The sequence below is a fragment of the Chenopodium album genome, chromosome 17, assembly GCF_948465745.1.
Source record: "Chenopodium album chromosome 17, dcCheAlbu1.1, whole genome shotgun sequence".
Taxonomy (NCBI): Eukaryota; Viridiplantae; Streptophyta; class Magnoliopsida; order Caryophyllales; family Amaranthaceae; genus Chenopodium; species Chenopodium album.
Genome location: NC_137850.1, coordinates 50,903,564 through 50,926,759, shown reverse-complemented (window position 1 = coordinate 50,926,759; position 23,196 = coordinate 50,903,564). Strand labels below are relative to the sequence as shown.

The 23,196-nt window shown below is 34.2% G+C and overlaps 1 protein-coding gene across 1 annotated transcript; it reads right to left on the bottom strand.

Annotated features, from left to right (window-relative positions):
* Positions 1-4,630: 4,630 nt before the first annotated feature.
* Positions 4,631-21,465, bottom strand: LOC145590149 (pre-mRNA-processing protein 40A-like). Its single transcript, XM_081646898.1, has 30 exons — positions 21,314-21,465; positions 20,091-20,165; positions 18,556-18,624; positions 18,137-18,475; positions 17,871-18,041; positions 17,707-17,780; positions 15,840-15,909; positions 15,347-15,399; positions 15,188-15,245; positions 14,712-15,040; positions 14,560-14,630; positions 14,379-14,479; positions 14,209-14,277; positions 14,025-14,102; positions 13,809-13,895; positions 13,697-13,731; positions 13,506-13,611; positions 13,253-13,333; positions 13,028-13,120; positions 12,884-12,937; positions 12,100-12,216; positions 11,825-11,923; positions 10,728-10,775; positions 10,558-10,650; positions 8,265-8,372; positions 8,109-8,173; positions 7,235-7,334; positions 6,287-6,583; positions 6,049-6,163; positions 4,631-5,171 (listed from the first exon to the last, which is right to left on the bottom strand). The coding sequence occupies exons 2-30, from the start codon at positions 20,127-20,129 to the stop codon at positions 5,161-5,163; spliced, it is 3,030 nt and encodes a 1,009-aa protein (XP_081503024.1). The 5' UTR covers positions 20,130-20,165; positions 21,314-21,465; the 3' UTR covers positions 4,631-5,160.
* Positions 21,466-23,196: the final 1,731 nt, after the last annotated feature.

Sequence of the window (23,196 nt, the reverse complement as noted above, 5' to 3'; positions counted from 1 at the left end):
AACTACATATCCTTTAATGTATCAATTTTGTATTATCATGTGTTACTTTTTATGTATTTGTTTACTTATAACTTTGAGACTTTTCTTAATTATTTACATTCAACTTAATTATTAGGGGATTAATTAAATTGTATTGGAAGATGATTAGCTCTGAATGAATAAATATACTAGTATGTTGAATTGTTGATACGTCGACATTAATGGCGGTCAAAATACTCTACACGTTATAATGGTCGTGGACTTTTGTGGGTTGGAACTAAGGACGTTGTCAACTAGGGAAGCATGAATCATCATACTCTCTATATATATTATACCAGTTTTTTTGTTTTTTTTTTTTTTAATATATTTAAAATAGTCTAATTAGCTATCCAACAACAACGGGCAGATACTAAATGAGTCTACACTATGGAAATATTAATTGCATTCTTGCATATACTCTGTATTTCGCATGTTTTGTAAAAGTTATTACGTTGCTGTACTTTTTTTGTTTTTGAAAGATAGTTACGTTACTATTGCAACGATAATTTTTTAAAATGACATTTTAATAGCTAAAATGAGATTTCTAAACAGTAAATTTTAGACTTAACTATTGTTCATCATGTACTAATCCAAGGCATCTAGATCTAACAATTCTAACCCAAAAACAAGCTTTCAAATTACAACTTTATAAGTACAGCTTATAGTAACCTTGACTTTAAACCTGTGTTTTTTCAAGCATATGATTAAAAATCAATGCTATTGTCCAATCCATAGGGTCAAGTCATTTGACTTGTACAAACCTTTTATTTTTCAACGAATCCTTTATAAGAATAGATTGCAGAACTAAGTATAGGTAAGACGAGTTTACATAGAAATATTGACAAAATATATATTAATTTCAAAGGTTTAACATACATAGTGGACAACCTGAGTGTACAGGTCGAACAACAAGCCTTCCATTCTCTTCATTTTTTTTCAAGCTATATATACTTGTACATTGGATGCCTGGATCAGAAACGCTATTTGAGTCACTTGGATATATATTTCCAAGTCCATGAAATAATTTACGACTCAAGGAAATACTATCATGATACAGTCCCTTCGCCAGGGGTGTTATTGGCTTCTTCTAGTGTCTTATCAAAGTGTTTTGGAGCTTTCTTAGTCCGAAATGCCACCTTAACACTAGCACTCTTTTCCATCTTGATGTAATTCCTCTTTTTCTTCAATGACAAAGGTGACTTCATCTTCTTCAGGGATTTTACCTTAGACTTTATTACTCCCACAAAGCTGTCCAATTGATTTCCCATAATATATATACCTCTTTTTTTGGGTAGTATCTTAAAGTAGTCGAAAGGATAAAGTAAGAAATTGAATAGGGATGTACTATTTTAGAGAAACTACATATAATTGCAATTAGCATAAATTTTAAGGAGTTATTAACAGTTTAACACTTAATTTTGAAAGGAGTTATGGTGTGAAGTGTGAACCAATTGTTCTCGTTACTTGTACTCCACTATTTCAAGATTTTTTTTTTTTTTTTTTATTATAACTTGTTGGTGAATTACTTTGCTTAGCTTCTAATTAAGATTATAAGATGTTTATTCTTGATAGATATTAATTAGATAAGAAACCGCGGATGCATGCAAGTACTAACAGTTGTGGACATGACTTGTAAGAAGACTATCCTAATTAATCATTGTTAATTTGTTATATATCCTATACTAAGTGAGCATTGTATTCGAAACAGAAAGAACTACACAAAGTTGTGTGAAATTAATCAATATAATTGTATCGTTTCGAAAAAAAATCAATATAATTGTAATGTTTGTTGAATCTTCTAAAATGTGTAGTATTTAGCCATTTAGGAGAGGAGGAAGCTGTACATTTCAATGTAACTGATACTGTATAAAGGCGAACAATTAAATGATTATACAATACTTCTGCGCAAGAGAATAACCTAAAAAATCTTCATGGTTTTAGCTTTTGAGTGTAGATATAGTCTGTGTGAGCTAGCAAAGATCTTCTCATTAAGCATTCTTCTTCTGATAATCCTTCACATTTCTCATTATCTTCTTTTGCCTCCACTCCATTATCCTTCTAAACCCGAACCAAGTTAGTTCATAAAAATTTATATATAAAAGGGAGAGAATGAATCGACATAACAAAAGCCTCAAATTAAATACAACGAACCATAGTTCACCTGAAATGGCGCTTGTGAATAATGCAGCTTGTTGCTTAAGAACCGAGGTGTTGATCGCCATGCATGCGTGAATGCTACGAACACCAGGAGAAGCGCCATAAGAAGGGCGGCATTTTTAGCATTAGGAATCATATGGTTAGTCCACTTTTATATGAAAATATAGTACACAACTTAGGAGAACACCTTCAAAATATATATATTGACATATAGTATGTGGTAAGAAAATCACATGAAATTTTGGAGGAAAATATGGATTAATAAAACGCATGGTTAGGTTTATGTTACGAATTGAAGAAAGCAAGAAACATAAAAAGAGATTCTGACTTTGTCTAATGTCTATGTATCTAGAAGCAAAAAAATGATCTCTACAAGTAAAGACAATTATAAAAAAATAAACATAACTTTTGTAATTTTCTAGATGATTAGACCTACACGACACAATAATTACTTACTATGTTTGCATGTGAATTGAATATATGGAGCTGATTATTATTATGTTCGGTATAACTAATTACTTTAGCCTGTAATATCTATGAAGTGACAAATTAGGATGTGATAGATGATTGATATTGCTTTTTTTTTTTTTTTAAATTGGTATTGGTTTTATAAATAGCTTGAGACTCCCTTCGTTCCAATTTCCAAGTTAAACGTTTTCTGGTAAAAAAAAATAAAATAAAATAAAAATAAAAATAAAATAAAATTAAAAAAACTAACAATTAATAAGGAATGACACTAAGAGTGATAATTAATACGAGTAACCCGTATCATTGTAGTCCACTGTTAACATTTAAAAACACAATTGAGTCTATCTAAAGGGATTTACATAAAAGTTCAAATTCAATTCACAAAGTTAGAATATGAAATTAAATAAATTTAAACAAATATAAGGCCAATATTTGACAAAATTATTGATATGTATTTTTTTTTTTTTTTTTTGGTGCACAAAATTATCATGTGTGTAAGATGATAATCATAATTTAGGTAGTGTAAGCGAAAGACTAATAAAGTAGAATTGGTCAAACTCTTGGCATAGTTTTCTAAATTTGACAAGTAACATGCATTTGTCAACCTAATTTACATACTTGAACACTTTTATTATCTCCCGTGTACTTTGTATTAAATTGTTTTAGTCCACTTTAAGTTCTAGAATTAGCTTAGCCAAGTTTGATAATCCCAAGAGTTGGTAGGTTTGTAAATTTGGTAAACCTTACTTTCAACATTTTTCTCACCAGTTGCAAACTCTTATACCTATTCCGTTTCTAATAAACACAAAATTTTTTTGATTCATATGCTAAATTTGACTTCAAATTTAATTGTATATAAAGTATAAATATTATGTACTCCGTACTTAATACATAATTTCAAAATATTACTCCGTACTTTTTTTTTATTATTATTACTCCGCAATATATAATTAAAAATATTAATGATTATAGTTAAGCATTGACAAACAAGAAAGTCAAACTATAGCATGTATCTAGAAACAACAGAAGTATGTGAGAAAAAGAAGTTCAAATATATCAAGTGCCACCATACAAAATAATAACAACACATAAAATAAAATTGACATAGGGATATTATTGAAGGATCTCAACAATTTTCTCTTCTTTCTAAATCGCAACCCTAAACTCGTGATCATAGACCATAAGCTCCTTGAACAATTTCCTTCAAGTTCAAACATATATTAACAACTCAAATCTCTAACACACAAGCACAACATCGGGTATAAGTTGTAAATCAATGTGTATCCATAAACAATGCAAAAACAATTAAAATAAAATTGATACACGGACATCTATATTGAGATCCACAAATGTCAATGTTCTTTATAGATTTATTTTTCCCAACAACATTGGACAAAAACTCATAATAAACCGACAATTTTTGAAACCGAACTACTAGTATGTATTAAGCTATATTTAGTCCTAGTCAATCAAGAAAGTATTCCACAATATAAGCTAAAATTACTAAATTTATCTTATACAAAGTATATAGTTTAATCTTCTAAATACTTAATGTACTATAGTTCTTACTCAGATAATACGGAATACGATAGAATACTTATCAAATGAACTAGTCATATATACAGCCTATCATTTTAAAACAATGAGAACACCATTTTAAGGGTAGTAGCACAGCGAGAAACCTTGCTATTGCTATTAATGAGGCTTAATCTCGCCCCCCCTTTTCTTTTTTTTTTTGTTTTTTTGAGTATAATCTCTAATTTCAGGTAGACAAGCATAAGAATGATTAACAACATACATAGTACTCTGTATTTACTAACAATCGCAGCACAAACAAACAACTTGTAATTGAAATGAAATAAGCAACACATAATTCAGAAAAGAACATACCCTGAAAGTTAACACTAAATGAAAACTTAGCAAATCAAACCCAAGTTTTGTATAGTACTTCAGTTTCCCAATCATGTATTATAAATATAATCACATATGAAAAGGAAATTGGGATGATAATGTTTAGGTGTTCAAAATTCAGGAGTCAACCACTGAGGTCAGACACTCAGTTATCTAATACAAGAAGCTGTCTCACTGTCTCAGGACCAAGAAAACTGGGGATTAAACCTATGTGCTAACAAAATTTGACCCTGATATCAATATCAATTAGCGAACACATAAACTTCCATGATCAATACCATTCAGACATCTTGCAAGCCCAACTCAATGCTTACTCTAATAAGGAAAATCGATGAAAACCATCCAAATACTGCCTAAATCTAGTCATAAAAGAAATATACCTTCCTGATTACATACAAAGATCCTTCTGGCTTCCAAGGTGGATGTGCAATCGAGCCTTTTCCTATAAATATCATGCAATGTAGCTCTCTAGGTCTGATCCCTCTCACTTCATGTAGTAAGCAAAAAGTGATGATTGATGATGTCCCACTGAAGTGAACATGTTCAGAACAACAAAATAATGCTTTAATTCCCTTGTATATTGCTACAACATACATGCCTCACAGATCACCAGTTACCTGAAATTATTTGAAGAACAACCAATCAGTCAAGGCATCTCGAAATCACTTAGGTAGCAGTTTTACCTCACGCAAATACGTGTAAACAACACTCTACATTAACCTTAAATAGTAGGCCACATTTTTAAATTGGTCCATTCCAGAATACTAGACCACTTTCTATATATTACGAGTTACGAAAAAAATTTAAGCTTGCTCACAAAACCTTAAAAATTCCTTGAGCTAAAAGCATACATAGAGAGGATGGCTATGGTATTTGAACTCGATGCCCCCCCCCCCCCCCCCCAACCCAATTAGATGTGTCCAATTATGTAGGGACAGGGAGAGTAATAATATAAAGATTGAGAGAAGATTTTATCCTATTAAGTCCATACCTAGTATAAAAGCAACATCAATATGGATAGAAAAAATTTACAGCACTGTAGCCAATTCATTTCAATCGTAGAACCAGAGAAGTAATAACACTGAATTTTCTTGGTCTAACACATTTGAGTTTTCAGTTCCAACAAAAAAAAATACACCTCTCTGTTTTATCCTGCGAGAACCTCCTTATTGGGAGAAGGAAATTCTAACCCAACCTCATGCAGCAACTGGCATAGAAACTCTATTGAATAACAAGACAAACTGAAAACTAATTATAGCAACTATCATGACTTAACTATTTGAATACGACAAAAGACAAAAAAGCTAAGATATAGACATTAATCATAAGAGTCAAAAAGAACATTTAGATAGCAGAATGTTCAAGGTTAGGGATTGACTTTGACTGGCCATCTTATAGATTGATCAAGTATGATTAATTTTACTAGCCTGCACATTCCTGAACTTGGGAACATAGTGGATTATGCAATTAAAAACAAGACTGAAGTGAGCTTACCCAGCTCCCCGTCTTCAAGCTCCTCATTGTCTCCTTTTCTACGAGAACCATTACGATGCTCTCTCTTGGGTTTCTTATGCTTGCTTTCACTATCAGATTCTGTGTGCTGCTCCATCTTAAACAAGAGATAGGAGAAAATTCAATAGCAGTAGTAAATGAACAAATGACTGGATTTTAAAGGGAACCCAGAGGAGGATAAGGAGCGCATTTACAGAATTGATGGGAATAAAATGCATACTTGTCTTGACTTCTTATGCTCACTGCTGTGCCTGTGAGAACTTCTCGAATGATCTTTTCCATTTTTATCCAAAATTGAATCGTTTTCATCATCTTGATGGCGCTTACGATGCTTCTTATCCTTGTCTTTTCCTGACTTTCGGCCTTGACTTGATACTGAAGTTTCATCAACGTCAGGTTCAGCGTCACCCTCGTCCCTTCCACTTCGGTCCTTTCCTCTATCTCTGTCACGCCTCCTATCTTTTTCCCTTTTGTCTCTAGACCTTTTATCTCTTTCTCTCTCCTTCTCTCTCTTAGCCTGATAGAATAGAAAAAGAAAGAACCAGCATTCAGAAGAATTGGCAGAAGCATAAGCAGGAAACTAATAACAGCCTCTGAGCCTCTCTCTCCACTCCACCCCCTCTTTTTCCCTCGCCCCAGTGCCCTATCCTATTCCCATGTCCAGATAGGCCCATATATAGGGCTTGAGGGCAAGGAACATTTAGAGACTGCATTAGAGTGAATGAAGAGAAAAGTTGCAAAACTGTAGATGGTTCCATATTAGAGATTCAATGGTGCCCCAAGGCCGGCAGCGTGTCAACAGACTTTTGTGATAGATTCAACCATCCTAATTAGTACACACAAGTACACAACTACCAAAAAATTTAATAAACAGAATTTTGATTTCAAATAATTGAAATACCAGCAGTCATAATTATTATTCGGTTATTCCTCTTGTCCTCTATATATGGGGCTCAAATTATAAGTACTTCCTCTGTATCGGAAAAAGTATTCCTGATCTTCAGTCACCGTTGTGAAAACAAAGTGAGCTTGGTAACAGTCGGTTGTAAAAGGTGGAGAAGAGAGAAATTAATGTGGAAGGAGGATAAGCATGAGAGACAGAATGCCTAATGAGCATTCCTGCTCTTACTATCACAAATTAGAGTTTTATGTTTCATGACATAAGTACCTTTTCTTCTTTTCTCTTTCGATCTTTCTCCTCCTTTTCCTTCAACTGATCAAGATACTCCTCAAAAATCTGCATAGAGAAAGCTTCTTCCCCAATAGATCTACACATGACACACAAGACCAATTTGAGCAATTAAAAACATAAAAAGAATATAAGACAAAATCAAGAATAAATAAAGAAGCTGAAATCAATCAGAAACACATATATAACTTAATTCCGATTAGAATTATAAAATTAAAAAAAAAAATAAATAAATAAATAATCAAGCAATTAACTCTTCATTAATGCAGAAATGTGGAAGTGAATTATATTCAGAATGAGAAGCACAGACAGCTCACAAGAGGTCAAATTACAATGTATTACGCAAACAAGGAATGCTTTTCTTTTCTCAATTTGGCTACATTAAAACCATTTTGGCTCTAGTTATATACGCATGGAGGTTACATGTGGCTATAATATGGTTTAATTGGACATGTTGAGAAGTCCAATTTCACACACTCCTGTTTGGGACTCTAATATTACATGAGCTTTAAGGTGAACAACTGAACGGATTGTTCCACACTGCATTGGAGTTCTTATGAACCAGAACATAACTCAGCTTTTAAGCAATAATTTTAGGTGGCATGGCAGTAGAGTAACCTGCTACAACAGAAAACATACAAAAGACTTGGCATTTTAGAAACACACTGGCAACAACAGAAGACCAACAAACCATCAACCAGTGCCTCTTCTGGGGGCTTTACCTGCATTGGGTTCAGTCCTACCCTAGAGGTTGCCTCTATTATAAACACATTACACTATGACATGATTATAAAAACACCCATATTTAATCTTAAGCATCTAGAGCTACAATGAGCTAACAAACATGCAGTACCTAAACTCTTCTCGATCTTCAAACAGTGGTAGACAGTCCTCCCACTTTGAATCAATGGTTATATCCTGCAATATATTCAGAAACGCATGAGGATTAGCGGACCAATTTTAACATACAACAAAGTCAACTATCTAGTGTAAAGAAAACATGTACTACCTTGAGAGAACATAACATGTTAAAGAATTCATCTCCAAGACGCTTTCGCCTTTTTGCTTCTTTCTCCTCTTTTTCTCTGACTCTTTCAAGTAACTCATCAAAAACTAGCTACAAAGCACAAAGCATTAGAGCATTAGAAGCATTCAAGAAAATTAGCTTAGAGCCACAGGAAGGAAAGAAGCAACTAAGAAATAATCTACAACCTAATGACATAACATTAAAGGAGCCAAAACAAACTCCATAATTGTTATAGTACCCGACTTGGAAAAGCTGAAAAATTTTGGAGTTGAAAAAAATGAAGGCATAGAACAAAGTTGAGCATTCAAAGCCATCAGAGGGCATGCCATAAGCCACACTCTCTAGTATATCAATCAATCAATCAAAAAGCCTTAATCACATAAGCGGGGTCGGTTAAATGAACCAAAAATGATTATTCCGTATAGTCACCCACAAATCTTCCTCTTCCATCCCTTACGAATGTTACGATCAAATGCCTCTTGCTCATGCAAATCCATATACTTCATATCCTTCCTAACTCCTTCCAACCAAATCATTTCGGTCTCCTCCTCCCTCGTTTAACCCCTTCATCGTCCCACTCTTCCACTCTTCGTACCGGTGCATCCTCGGGTCTCCGTCTTACATGCCCAAACCAACGCGGACAATTTTCCCTTAGTCAGCAATGCCTGTTACACCCACTTTCTTGCAAATAACCTCATTTATGATTCAATCCCTTAGAGTGTTCCCGCGCATCCATCTTAACACCCACTTTCTTGCAACACTAGTCTTATGGCAGTCCTATAGAATTTCCCTTTCAACTGTAGGAGTATGCTTTGGTCACGTAACACTCCGGTGGTCGCTAAGTCACCCTGACTTAATCATGTAAGCCACGTCTAGATCAATGTCACCTTGGATGATCAACCCAAGATATTTAAAACATTCACTCATGGTCAAGTTCTTTCCGTCCAAACTCACTACATCATCGATAGTCCCCCTGTGTACTAAAGCAGCATACCAAATATTCAGTCTTACTCCGACTTAGCTTAAAGTCTCTAGATTCAAACCTTTGCCTCTATTGCTCCAATTTGGCATTAACCCCATCTTTAGTTTCATCCACCAAAATAATATCATCCGCAAATAATATACACCATGGGACCTCATCTTGAATTGGCCTGGTTATTTCATCTAGAACCGTTGCAAAAAGAAAAGGGCTTAATGCAAACATTCGATGCAATCCAATTGTAATAGGAAAATCGTTTGTCAACCCTCCACATGTCCTCACATTTGTTGACACATCCCCTAACATTGGCGGGCAAAGTACCTTTCTTGGCACTTTGTCATATGCCTTCTCTAAATCAATAAAATCCACATGGAGATCCTTCTTCTTTACCCTATAAAACTCCATCATTTGTCTTATCATTTGTCATATGCCTTCTCTAGTATATCCATGACTTTATATATTGGTGCATAGAATCAACATATTACTCATAACCTGATAGCACCATCATAGAAGTAAAAAAGGGGACAAACTCGGAAATGGAAAGAAAAACTTAAATTGAGAATTAAAAGGGTCATGAAAAAGATCTAGGAATAGAAGTGGCAATCAATGGACCGAAAAGTGGGGCAAATAAGTGAAAAGGGGTTATGAATCCTAAAAATTCTACTAAAATTTTACAAATCCAGAAACACTACTCAATCACAAAATTTGGACCACTCACAAGGCAGCTCTAGTTTCACACACTTGTAAAACAGACACAAACAAAATTTGTGACCATAAGTCCATAACAGCTTCTTAATAGGTAACAAACAAGAAAAGCAAACAACACGTCTTGTAAATAGGTTCATTGAAGATCCCAAAACTACATGCTCCCTCCATGGCCACTAAACTAACTTCTCTCAAAATATACTATCCATCACTTATTATCAATGCACTTTTACTTGTCAAATTTAAATAAAATGATGGTTTAAAGTACTGATACGATAGCTAACAGCTTCATACTCTCAATGCATAACTTCGAAAGGATACTAGTGTTATAACAGAGAAGTACCTTCCAAAGGCTACAATAATACCATATGCAAGTATTTGAATCAAAATTGCAGATTTTTAACATGTCCATAGTTCAAGCCACATAATAATAACTTGGAAACTAGGGACATGCATACAGCCTAATAGTATTTTTGTCTTCTACTAAACACTTAAATCATCATAATAACTCGAGATACATCAACATAAAGATAGATATAATAAATGCTTAAAAGTAAGGCTCAAGGACAGACAACCAGGACCAATACCAACCTTCAAGTTGTTCTGTGACACTTCTGGATTGCTGATATCATCCTCAATTGCAGCCTTGAAGTCGTCAAGAGTCCAAGTAGAAGACATGGAAACCTTCAGCGAAGTTAAACTTCAGTTACTGTGAAACATATACGTAAGGAGAGATAATATAGCTATTCATAGATATTAACCTTTCCAGACTTCACAGCATCCTTGATCCGTATCCTATCATCTTCAAACTGCAAAACACAAAGGTTTCCACTTGATAAATAATGTATATTCAAGATGAAAAACTATAGAAAAATTCTCCACTGCACCCTTAAGGTTACTGCTTTTTCAATGCATCCCTATTTATAACCCTGATATTTTAGATGATTTTTGTTTATAAAAGACTGATTTGCTGATGAATGTTTTTTATTTTTTTATGTCGATTTTTTTTATTATTATTATTGGAAAGAGAAAAGATAAACAAGGTTTAGTCTTCTCTAAATGTTGAGTCAAGTAGCATATAGACAATAGGCATGATTGACATTGATCATAACCTTTAAAAAAAATAAAAATAAAATAAAAAAATAAAAACACTATCAATGTATGTCTATATACTAATTTCAAATTTATGTTAATTAAAGAGAAATCACAGAGAATGTACATTGGATTCTTTACCATCAACCAATGCAATAAGAATCTTAAAATCTATCATTACAAAGGATGTATTTTCTTCACTTATCTGATTTAATTGGCCATGAACTTCACCAATACTTCCTCCTTTCCCCTAACATTGCAACAAGGGGAGAAGACACGGAATTTAAGATGAGGAGAGTGATGGAGAAAATAAAGATAAAGATCCATGTGATGAGGAGAGAGAGAGAGAGCATAAGCAAATGTTTAAATGTTGCAATATTTGTGAAACTTCCTAAAATGGTGCTTGTTGCAATATAATGGGAACAGATAAAATATGTAGTACTTATTAGCCCTTATAGGGAAATTAAGGAGAGGAAAACAAAGCCAAAGAGATAAGATAAGGAAAAAAAGAACTTGAAGATAAAGCATACAGTTTCCCAATACTTAACAGCTGGAAGTAAATTAAACTAGAGAGGCTTGGTTTGACAGCACATAAATTTCTACTGCTAAAAGTTTCAGAAAATCAAGGTATTAGTTTCTACAAGTCATTACAGATCAGCCATAATAATCTGTGAGGAGCAGGTGCACAATCAAATGCTCATGTCATGCTATGCATCGACTTGAGTGAAACTCTGGTTCAATTCCACACTATTATAAATGCACATACCTGCTTCTTTAGCTCTTCAACAACATCTTCAAACAACTCTTTAGGAGTGGAACCGGAGGTATTGGACGAGACTGCAACATACACCGGTGTATCTTTAACCTGAAAATGCAACAGAAAACGGGCAAAACTAATATTAGCAATGGAGACATGAAAAGCCCAGCTGCACAGGGGGATAATATCTGACAAAAACCTTAAACTCCACTCTTCAACCACTCTAAAAAATGAGAGGACAAAAATTACACAGCCTATTCAAGTTAAATAAGAGAAATATGTACCTTTGAGTGGTAATCACGCCAAAGTGTCTTGGCACTGAGAGTGCCATCTGAGACATGTCCTTCCATCAACTTCCGAAATTCATCACGGTTTCTCCGTTCAGCTCTTCTTATTTCTTCCTATTATATCAAATGCACCAAAAAAAAGGGAAAGAAATTAGGAAGAAAAACAAAACAAAAAAAGTTAACTTCCAGCAAAATAATCAATAGTTTCTTTGTTTATGCATGCACACTTTTAGACTTTGGTTGGGGGTCACATGGTCTTATGACCTGTTCCAGAGGATAGACCTAGAAACCCATTATAATTGCACTAGTAACTGATTTTAAGAATGGAAATTAGCATTCCAGTGAGCCACATGTGTTCATTTGACTCAACATGAGTTACTTTTAACAAACTAGAAACATAAAACAGCAATGATATACAGCTAGCAAGCTGCTAAGCCCGCTAAATCATCTCAGGATGAGACCTTGTAATGAGCACAGTGTAATGGGCTTAAAGCCTTAACCCCCCTTCCTGTTTTCTTCATCGATCTCTAACATATCTTAGTTCTTATAAAAGACCAAAAATCAGTGCTCGTAAAATCAATAACCATTAAACTTTTTGAACGAAATTTATTTGGAAGGGATCTTCAGGCATTAAATTTCACAAACATTACGACAAAATGATAACCAACCCCCTATGATTTTGCATGTAAGAAAAATATAACTTAACACTTTTTAGTGTCAAGTAAGAGAAAAAAAAAAAAGGAGCAAACACAAGGATGGGATGAAGCAAAAACTGCGATACCTTCTGAATTCTTTTTTGCTCTTCCTCTTCCTTTTCCAAATCACCAACATACTCCTGCAACCATGCATCAAGGTTAGCTTTAACTCCATTATATTTCATTTGATGTTCTTTTTCCAAACACTAGCTGTAAGGTACAAAAGATACCTGGAAAATTTTTAGTTGATCCATTGCATCAAGCCGATAACATCTTTGATCATCCTCCAAGCGGTCTTTCACTTTCCTCCATTGACTGTTTGCCTTAAATATGCAAAGAATGGTACCAAGAGTATCACCAATGAATCCAATGGCATCATTAGTCACATGATAGTAGGCAACAGCTTGACATGTTGGATACAAACTAAAGGAATTAATCATTGTACTGATAGATACCTTAATAAAGTCGCATGATTCCAGAAATTTCCTGTACTCCATTATATTCCGTTGACGTTCTTCTTCTTGCTTTGAGCGTTCCTAGCAACACAAAATTCAAGAGGACCATTTTTCAAGAAAGTAAATAATATGCTAAAGAACCACACAGTCTAGTTGGAAAAATACAATTTAAATCTACAGAATAACAGAAAGAAATGCCCTGCAGATAACTATCAGTAAAGCTATCAATAATTGTAATAAGAACAAAGCTCACCTTCTTCTCCAATTCAACCACATATTCTTCAAACATGTCCTCACGATCTCTCGCTCTCTCAATGGCTTTGAAACGCTCATCATTTCCAAACATATTTAAAGCTTTGCTGTTTCCGAAGGAAAAGAAAGGTCAAGCAGCAATCAAACGCTAAGAACTACATACTTAGGAAAACATAAGTACAGATGTACTACCCCCATCTTGTCGTTGATGTCAGCTCACTGCATTCCTGCGAGAAAGAGGATGACCTTAGAAAGGGGACAAGATGTGCTATCTAATAATTGAAAGAAAATTCAGGTAGCTTACTTCTAACATTTTCCTGAAGTTCTCCCTTGCTTTCCTGTGCTTAAAACGCCTTTCCTCCGCTTCGTGTTTTCTTTTTTGAATCAAGTACTAGAAGTAAAGGACAAATATATGGGAGTATGTTAGTATACATATGTTCACTGGCTATTCAAAGCAAAGTTGCCAGATATCATCAAAAGGATCACGATTTATTGAGAAATTCAGAAAATCAAACCAAACCTCATTGAAAGCTTGCTTCCTTTCTCCAAGCGATCTAAGAGCTGCATATCTTTTGTCATTGATAATTAATCTCATAGCCTGAAAAGACCAAGTTCCAATGTCAAGGAAACTTAGGTATAATTAGCTATGTGGTTTCAATACTCTACAGAATAAAGAGTGGTGTTGCTTTCAACAAAAGTGCTACCTGCTCCCAGGTCCAGTCAGATTCAACATTCACAGATTCAAGAAGTGCTTTAAAAGCATCTTTAGCCTCCTGCATTACAAAATTCTAAATATAATTTCTCAAAGAAAAAAAAAAAACACAAAAACAAAAAGAGGAGCAAGTTCGGAAGAATCGCTATCACAAAGACAGACCTGTTTGCTAGCATAGGTTAGCGTTTCAGGCTCAATCACTTTTTCTTCTGAGGCAGTAACACTTGTCTTTCCAATAATGTCTGTGTTTTTGTTGTCTTCCTGCAGAAGAAAACCAACAAATTCTTAGAAAAAGTTATTCATGGATTCATCATGATAATCCATAGCCAAAGTGAGATCATTTCCTCTTCTTGCACCAGAACATTCTGCAAAGACTCTATAGCTTCCTCGGTTGGAACCAAATTGGATTGATTCCTGCAAAAGAAATGGGTGCATCAGAATCTGAGAAGCCAGCATCCCTATAATATGCAATAGTAAGCATCAAAGACTTTATACATTGGCAAAGGTGCAATGTCAGAAGCCGCTTGCTCATCAACAATTCCAGGGACAGTTGCACCAACATCAACAGTAGACAAAGCATCTTTTTGTACCTCAGAATCCTTAAGAGGCAAAGAAGCCAAGCCGGGAGATGATACAGTTGGTGAAGTGGTAGCATCAGCAACAGCCACAGGTGTCACAGTAGCTGGACTTACATGTATAATAGGAATAGAAGAATTTGTATCGGCTGTCGAAGGTGTTTTAACACTAGACTGGAAAGCAGATACAGAAGAGCTTCCAGCAACTTCTGGTATGGAAACTGCCTTTTCTACTTGCTCCCTTGCCAACTACAAAGAACCAAAACAATAACAAATATCTTATTTAAGTCATTTAAGAAAATATTAAAACAATTACATAGATCATACTTTGAATACTACTAAACATTGATAGTAGTGTCAGCAGTTAGGAAACTGAAGGGTCAGTCAAGAAATAACCTTAAGCTCTTCAGGAATCACCCACTTGGACTGCTTGGTAACTTTATTATAATAATACCTGGAACAGTTTTGTATCACAAACAATATCAAACAACCTTCACGCAATTGGTTGCAGATGATTTATCAAAAAAATTGTCATGAGTATAATAGATGGCTCACTTTCTTCCATCAGGGCCTGTATACTCCTTCCAATCAGTAGTTGCATCAGCCCTCTGTCATAGTACAACAAAAATAATTATAAACCCAAATATATAGGGGAGACAAAAGAACTGAACAATATCAGATGCAAAATATCCTCCAACAATGACATTATGGGAACAAACAAGGAAAAAAGTATTCAATGAGGAAGAAAGCCAATAATGAACTTTATCATAAACAATCCAACCCAAAAGTGTAAAGCACTTATGTTCAAAAATATATAAACTTAAATGCCAAAATAAATGCAATAAATAAAATATACTGCCAGCTTGATCTCAAAGACTCATCAAAAAATTAGCCATGAAAAGGTTGGGCGAAGAATAAATGAGAGCAAAAAATGGGCACAACTATCAACAAAAGTAAAGACTTGAAGAACTCAACGATATAACACGATTAAATTAGTGATAAACAACCTCAGAAAGTCAGGTAATATAAACTAATTAACCTGCCTTACCTCAATAGGAGTCATCAGTTCGAAAGGTTTCTCCCACGTAGACTGCCTTGTCTTCTTGTTGTAGTAAAATCTGAAACAATAAGTAGAGTTAAAATCACTGTGTTGCTGTTTAAGACAAAGAGCGTTTAACGGTAAAATACAGACAACTGGAATATTATTTTATTTTAAAAACCGTGATTATGATAATAACACTACACACACACACATACACACAAAGGAAAAAAAAAGTGGAATCCATAACGAAAGGCCATTGACAGTAATTTGATAAGACTAGAGACTGCAGCTTCAATTCTCAGCTATGCAGATAAACAATATTAATCATTATCGCATTGCTTTCTCTTAGACCAGATCTTCTCAATAGTTAAAATTAGAGGTGGTATGACAAATTTTTCTTTTTTTTTTTTCAGCTAAACAGAAAGCAATATAAATCATTCTCATATTGCTTTCTCTTTAGACCATATCTTCTCGATAGTTAAAACCAGAGGTAGTCTAACAAATTTTGATTCAATGTGAAGTAGCATATATTAATAATCAAAAGTATGCTACATAGAGGATCTAAAAAGAAAACGTCTTCGTTTGTAATTAATGTAAATATAACAAATAGAAGTAGTAATCAAACTTATTCATGCATATATTAATGTGAAGTAGCACATATTAATAATCACAAGTATCCTACATGGTACATTGAATGAATGCAAAAATCTGTTGTCCCTTTCTTAAATTGGCAAAGTAAGCTTAGACCCTCACTCCGTCCCCAACTCTGCACACACCCCCCCCCCCCTCCTTTTCGGGCATTTAAAAATAAGAGAGAGAGAGAGAAACAAAGTTGCATCAATTCAAAAGGTGAAATAAAAAAATAAGATTCCAATAGAAAATATAATGTCAGTGCTTTGCCTTAAAAGACAATACTGGCACTTTGCTCAATCCAACACCAACCCAGTGCAGAAATGACTCTTGCCAAAGCCACTTCCTGCCTTTGTTCTTGCAAAACTAAAAATCTTGACCTGAAACATATGCAAAACCTTAGCAAGGAAATGCTCTTTCACAACCCCTAGAATATCTCAAAAAGAAGCTGACCACTGGGATAACCAAGTAATAAAATAATGAAATTATTCTCTAAATCCTTACCTATAGTAAGGAATCATAAGCGTTTTGAGAAAACAGGTAAGAACAACAGCAATCACATTTTCAAAAGAAGCCAAAAAAAGGGAACACAAACCATGTTGTGATGTTGATAATATTTCTCATTCTTTTCATTTTATTGACAGCTATTTGAAGTCAAGAGGTAAACGTAAAATAGATTATTATTCGACCGTTATAAATACATCAATATGAGTCTAACAAGCCTGAACCACAACATAAAGAACTCGTCACTATATTACAATGCAAAAAACAAAGTCAAGTTAAAAAAAACCAAAACTTCCACAATAAGATAATGAAACAGCATTTTGTAATTGTAAGACAATATAAAATCTGAAAAAGAATCGAAACAGTAAGCAAAAGAAGCCATATCAGCCGTTGCTTATGACTAAATGCATCTTAGAGGAAAAAAATTTGATACCGAAAAAAGGGCTTACATAGACATATAAACACCCAGTCAACTACCAGAGCATTTAAACGATACCATATTTGCCTCTAGTAAGCTAGCTGAACAAAATCTAGGTCTTGCTAATGCCATAACAGTTCCCAAGGTAGAGAGTAATGTTAGATATTATTCCCACAATACAGACCAAACTCCTTTTGCTGAAAATAATTAGAAAGCCACTCACGTTCCTAATTAAAATGTAGTTCAGACCCACAACCAAGATCCAGATACACGACGCTTTTTCTTATTCCAAACAACAATATAACTCAACCCAAAACCTACCGCCTTCCATTATTGGTGTGTTCCAACCAATCCGAAGAAGATTTCTCTGTAGACTTGAATCGAGAATCTACTACCTGAAAAGATATGTTGATTGAATCCTTTATCAGCAATATATCTTATAATCTTTAGGTTGTATACAAAAGCCAACAAGACAAGAAACATACTGAGGTTGTGGGAATAGATGGTGGAGGCTGCCCACTTTGCTGCATTTGGATAAATGAAGCAGCTGCAGCATCCTGGTTTCCAGAAGTTGATAAAGATTGCCCAGAAATAGGATTGCTTTGAAGATTTATTTGAGATACTGGTTGATATTGAGATGTAGGGTATGTATTTGGCTATAACAAATGAAAGAAATTGTTAGATAAAAAAAAAAAAAAAACACGAATTATAAATGGAAGTCCCTAAAGTGTACGCATGTCTAAATTCTTACAGCATAAGCTGGAAGAGGGTGCATTCCTGGACCGCCCGAGGCAGGCACATAACTACTTGGAGCCTGCAGATTTTGCACAGGTTGGTGCAATCCAGATGACATTGGCCTGTTTAACTGAATATTGGACATTGGCATAGACTGTGACATTGAAGGAAGGTGAGCTGGCGGTATCGGTCTTGCAGGCACTTGTTGTAATGGTTGTGCAAACTGCATTTGCTGATTCTGTGATGGAGGCATTCCTAAATTCATTGCAGGAATACCAGGGCCAATAGACTGATACTGCTGAGATGCTGAAGGAGCAAATTGCTGAGATGGATGCATTGGAGCAATTTGCCGAAACTGTAGAAAAAAGCATAAATTTTTTTACAGCTGGCTTAAATTGCCTAAGAAGTTGATTAAAATTAAACAGATAAACTTACCTGAGAAGGCATTGGAGGTGGAATATTCTGTGGGGGGCCAACAGAACCAACCATAGGTGGCCTTAGAGGCTTCAGATACAAGGCAATTAGATGGAAGCAAAATAATGCATGAGTCAGAAAATTTCTTAAACTTACAATAAATAGAGTAACTAAGAAAGGAGCACATTTACTTGTATAATCACATATATCACGTATAGCATGATAAGGGGGGCAGAAGGTGGAAAGAGAGGAGGGAAATGGAAATTGAAAAAAATGTTTTCAGAAAGCTGTCATTTCTCCATAGTAGATACAATAGGAGACTGTTTGGTAGTAAGAGAAACATTTTTCAGGAAAAAAATTTGCAATTTCCTTTATTTGGTTTGTAAGGTTGGAAGAGGTTGAAAAATACTTATTTGAGGTAGTTTAACATTTTACTTCTGTAAGGAAACAACATTTTCCTCTCCCCACTTCATTAATGAATAAATTCATGCATATTTACCAATCTACATCCCATCTAACATATGTAAATTTACGTGATACACAAATCAGCCCTATACAGATAGATAAATTTATAGATAAATCATGTCTCCAGGATACTAAAATATTTATTTTACATGATACACCAATCTGTAATAAATAAATTCATGCATGGTTTAAATTTTTTTTTCCACAAGGAAGAACAACTAATGCTCATGTCCAAGAGCTTGACTCCAATCTATTAGATATGTCCATTTAGCTGGTTTTTTTAGTCATAATCAACTAAAGCAGGTCACCTGTCCTACTTTTTCCATGCTTCTCAAATCAATTTCACAGGTGAGACAAAACAATAATGAACAGCAAAGACACAGTTGTCTGACAAACAATGCCTTCATAGGTGATCTTGTGTTAACAAAAGTTAAAGAAAACAAGAGTATACATTCAACCAAATCACTAGAAGGAGACTAATCGACATAACAGCACATTTATATCTGACGTAAGCACTGAGACTGATATACAGGATAAGAAAAGCCATATCTTTTTAAGTTCCTAATCAATAATAATACGATTTTGTGAAAAACAACCTATTAAATCCCATATTTTGTGAGAAACTACTTGATAAAATAATATTGTAAGAAATTACCTAATAAAATGTAAAATGTTGTAAAAGACTTCCAAACGCCAAAAATTAAGTCAACGGTGAAATCCGGTAGGTGGTAGTCTTTTACACATTTTCAACTTTACTTGGTAGTTTCTTACAACATTTTTTTTATCACATAATTTCTCACAAAATCTAGGATTTAATAGGTGGTTTCCCACAAAAATTCCATAATAACCACGAAATGAATGCACCAAACACATAGAGAAAACCCACATCGAAGTATCAGATAGTAATAGGTAAAATCAGTCTATTATAAAAGAGGAGAGAGAGAATCGCAGACATATTAATAGTTCCATAAGTTCCTCATTTAATAAGAATAATGCAGAGAGTAGTCCTATATCAATGATCCTTTAACCAAAGATAGTGTAGTAGCTCTTTTAAAAAAAATTGAGGAACAGATATCAAGCTGAAAACCTACCGGACCCGGTCCACCGGTATATTGAGGGTTGTTCGCCATACAGCGATAAGATCAAAGCCCAAGGTTGACTGCAAACTGAAATAACAAACAAGAAAAAACTTACATTACACATATACTCGGAGCAAAACCCATGAAAACTATTAGCTCAACATTAGCTGGTGCTAGAAATATCTGATTACACCGATTTTAGAGTCACATAAGAGTTAAAAGTTAGTAAGTATCACGCAGTGCTCAAACCAATGATTCAATAGCTCCTACAACTGAAATCCCGATAGACAACACAGACAGATAATAATTTTTTCCAAAAAATGTGATCAAGGAGCAAAATGTTCCTCCGATCAATGTAACAGTATTTGAACCACCAGTTCTAGCGATACATCTCATGTGAACATTAAAACCCTATAAGTGAATGATAGCAGAATCCATATAATCACATTCCACTCAAAAAGAGATTCTCCTACAGGTCGTCTCTTCAACCCTTCTCCGGTCTTCCCTCATGTCTTGCTCTCTTCCTCTACCTAAGTCCCCCCCCCCCCGGATCCTCTCTCAGTCTCTTAAAGCGAGACTCTTACACAAACCCATAAAGGCTAACAACTCTTTCAGGTCCATAATCTGGAGCTCACAACTTACTCAGACCACCAATTACTATGGTATAACTACTCTTTACCCAAGTTGGGAAGGAAGGAAAGAGAGGAACGTCGCCAGATTTCATGATCAATGAAAAGCAATTCAGGCAAAATGGAGACTAAGGTTGATTGAAAACAATAATTCTACTCCCCAATTCTTCACATACATCATAGCCTAAATTATACAAACTCCTGAGACTCAAAAGAAACATCATACTTAGATTAATCGCCCCCTCCATCAAAAAAAAATTCCAGAAAACAACTCAGCAATTCACCAAAGCAAGAACACAACTTTCTGTATATTTCGAAAAAATAAAGAATACATAACATTAATTCACAAAAAAAAAAAAAAAAAAAAATCAAATTCACATAAAAATCGCCCCTTGAAAACCAAATAAAATCAAAACCCACCAACAATAATTCCAAATATTAATAAATGCTAAACCTTTTAACAATCAAAACCATATATAACAGTTCAATTCAGCACAAAACACAATTGATTATAAAAATTCACAAGAAGAAAAAAAAAATCCCAAAAAAATTCGACAATTATATCAAATTGAGGAGAGAGAGAGAGTGAAGAGAGAGAAGAAGAACCTGATTGAAATCAAAGTGAGGTTCTTGAGTGAGGGAGTTACGAATTAAGGTCTGATAATTAAACCTCCCAAAATATAAACCCCTCCAACTTGAGTTTTTTTTTTTTTTTTTGGTTTGTCAAACACCGGCAATAATTTCAGTTTTGGTTTCTGACCCACACCAGAGCCATATTTGGTTTACGCCTCTTTGAGTCTTTTATAATGCCTATATTTGGGTTAGGACTTTTCTAGTTGCCCTATAAGTTAATCATAACCGTCTTCAAATACCCTCGGGCATAAAGATGTTTATTATTCTTATTTTTTAAGATTGCACGCTTAAAAGTAGATAGAAAAGATTTATAGTAACAAATGAACCCCGGTATGGGTGATACACGCGTCAGTATGTAGGATTTTTAATTATATCATGCACGTGTGAGTGTTGTTATTAAAAACACACGAGCATTACTGTGAAAGTACATGCATAATGGTCACTATGTATCATTCATAATTTAATACTTTGTATATCGTACATTCGAGAGTAGACTAAGAACACGATCTTTTGTAATACGTAAACCAATATGTATAGCACACGTGTCATATATTGTGCAACATTCTTAATTGTATCATGCACGTGTGTTATTATTACAAACTCACGAGCACTACTGAGAAAAATACATGAATACACGTTTGCATATGTGTCAAAATGTATCAATCTTAATTTAGTATATCGTATATTCGAAAGTAGAGAATAAGATTTCCGGTAACATATAAATGAGTATGTGGTGTATTGCACGCTTCAATATGTATTATCCTTGATTTTTTGCACGTGCACGTCTTGTTATTACTAACTCACAAGCATTATTAGAAACCGCCCAAGTTCACTTTTGCATAAGGTTCAATATGTTACATTTTTTTGCGGGTAAGGAAACCCACCATATTTGATTGACACCTCTCATGGGTAAACTTGCCTAATTAGGCAGGTCACTCTATTGGGGAATGGGGGATAAGGTAATCTCCACCTTCAAGAGCAGCAACTGGTTAGAATCAAACCCTGAACCTTAAAGTGAAACTCCTACTAAATACACCAAGTACTACATAATATAGCGTACATTGGGAAGTAGAGAATAAAATCTTTTGTGATATATGAACTTGTAAGTGTAGCACAAGTGTCAAATATGAATAATTCTTACTTGTTTCAAGTACGTGCGCGTGTTGTTATTACGACTCACAAGCAATATTGAGAATGCCCGAATACACTCTTGCATTAGGGTTAATATGTATCGCTCACAATTTATCATATCGTACATTCGAAAATAATAAGATATATGGTGAGTACGTGGTGACATATGAAGAAACAATATGTGTTACACAACTGTCAATATGCAACATTCTTAATTGTTTCAAATATGTATGTTGTTTATTACAACCCGACAAGCTATATTAATAAGTTAGCTGGTTAATTGATATTTGATAGAGCCTTTCAAATTTTAATAAGGATCCAACCTCAGTTTTATTTTTATTTTTTCTAAAAATAAATTTGCTAAAAAAATAAAGAACGGTGATTGATACTCCAAATTATATTATTAAATGAGAGTGAATAAGTGTAATTATATGAAACCATTATTAGCTTGCTCATTAATTATTTGAATTATGCAAAACCATTATTAGCGAACTCATTAATTACTTGATCTTGAGTGATTGTACAAGATTGCCCTAAGTAATTGTACAAGATTATGTTTTCCCAATATGTAATAATATAAAATGGGCTAGGGTTCAAATCCGAAGTCCATTAATTTGTAACACTCCCTATGCTATTAAATCTAAGCAATGCACCTCATTACGTTATTTATTTTATAAAATAAAGATTGATTCATAAATTAAAAAATCATATGACATCAACAAAGA

Bases quoted from the DNA above. Each gene is read 5' to 3' on its own strand.
- LOC145590149 (XM_081646898.1), bottom strand. From the start codon at position 20,129: ATGGCGAACAACCCTCAATATACCGGTGGACCGGGTCCG. The intron at 15,246-15,346 runs GTGAGCCATCTA...AAACTGTTCCAG, and splicing joins ACAGGCCCTGATGGAAGAAA to GTATTATTATAATAAAGTTA. The intron at 13,334-13,505 runs GTGAGCTTTGTT...TTGTGTTGCTAG, and splicing joins TGGTTGAATTGGAGAAGAAG to GAACGCTCAAAGCAAGAAGA.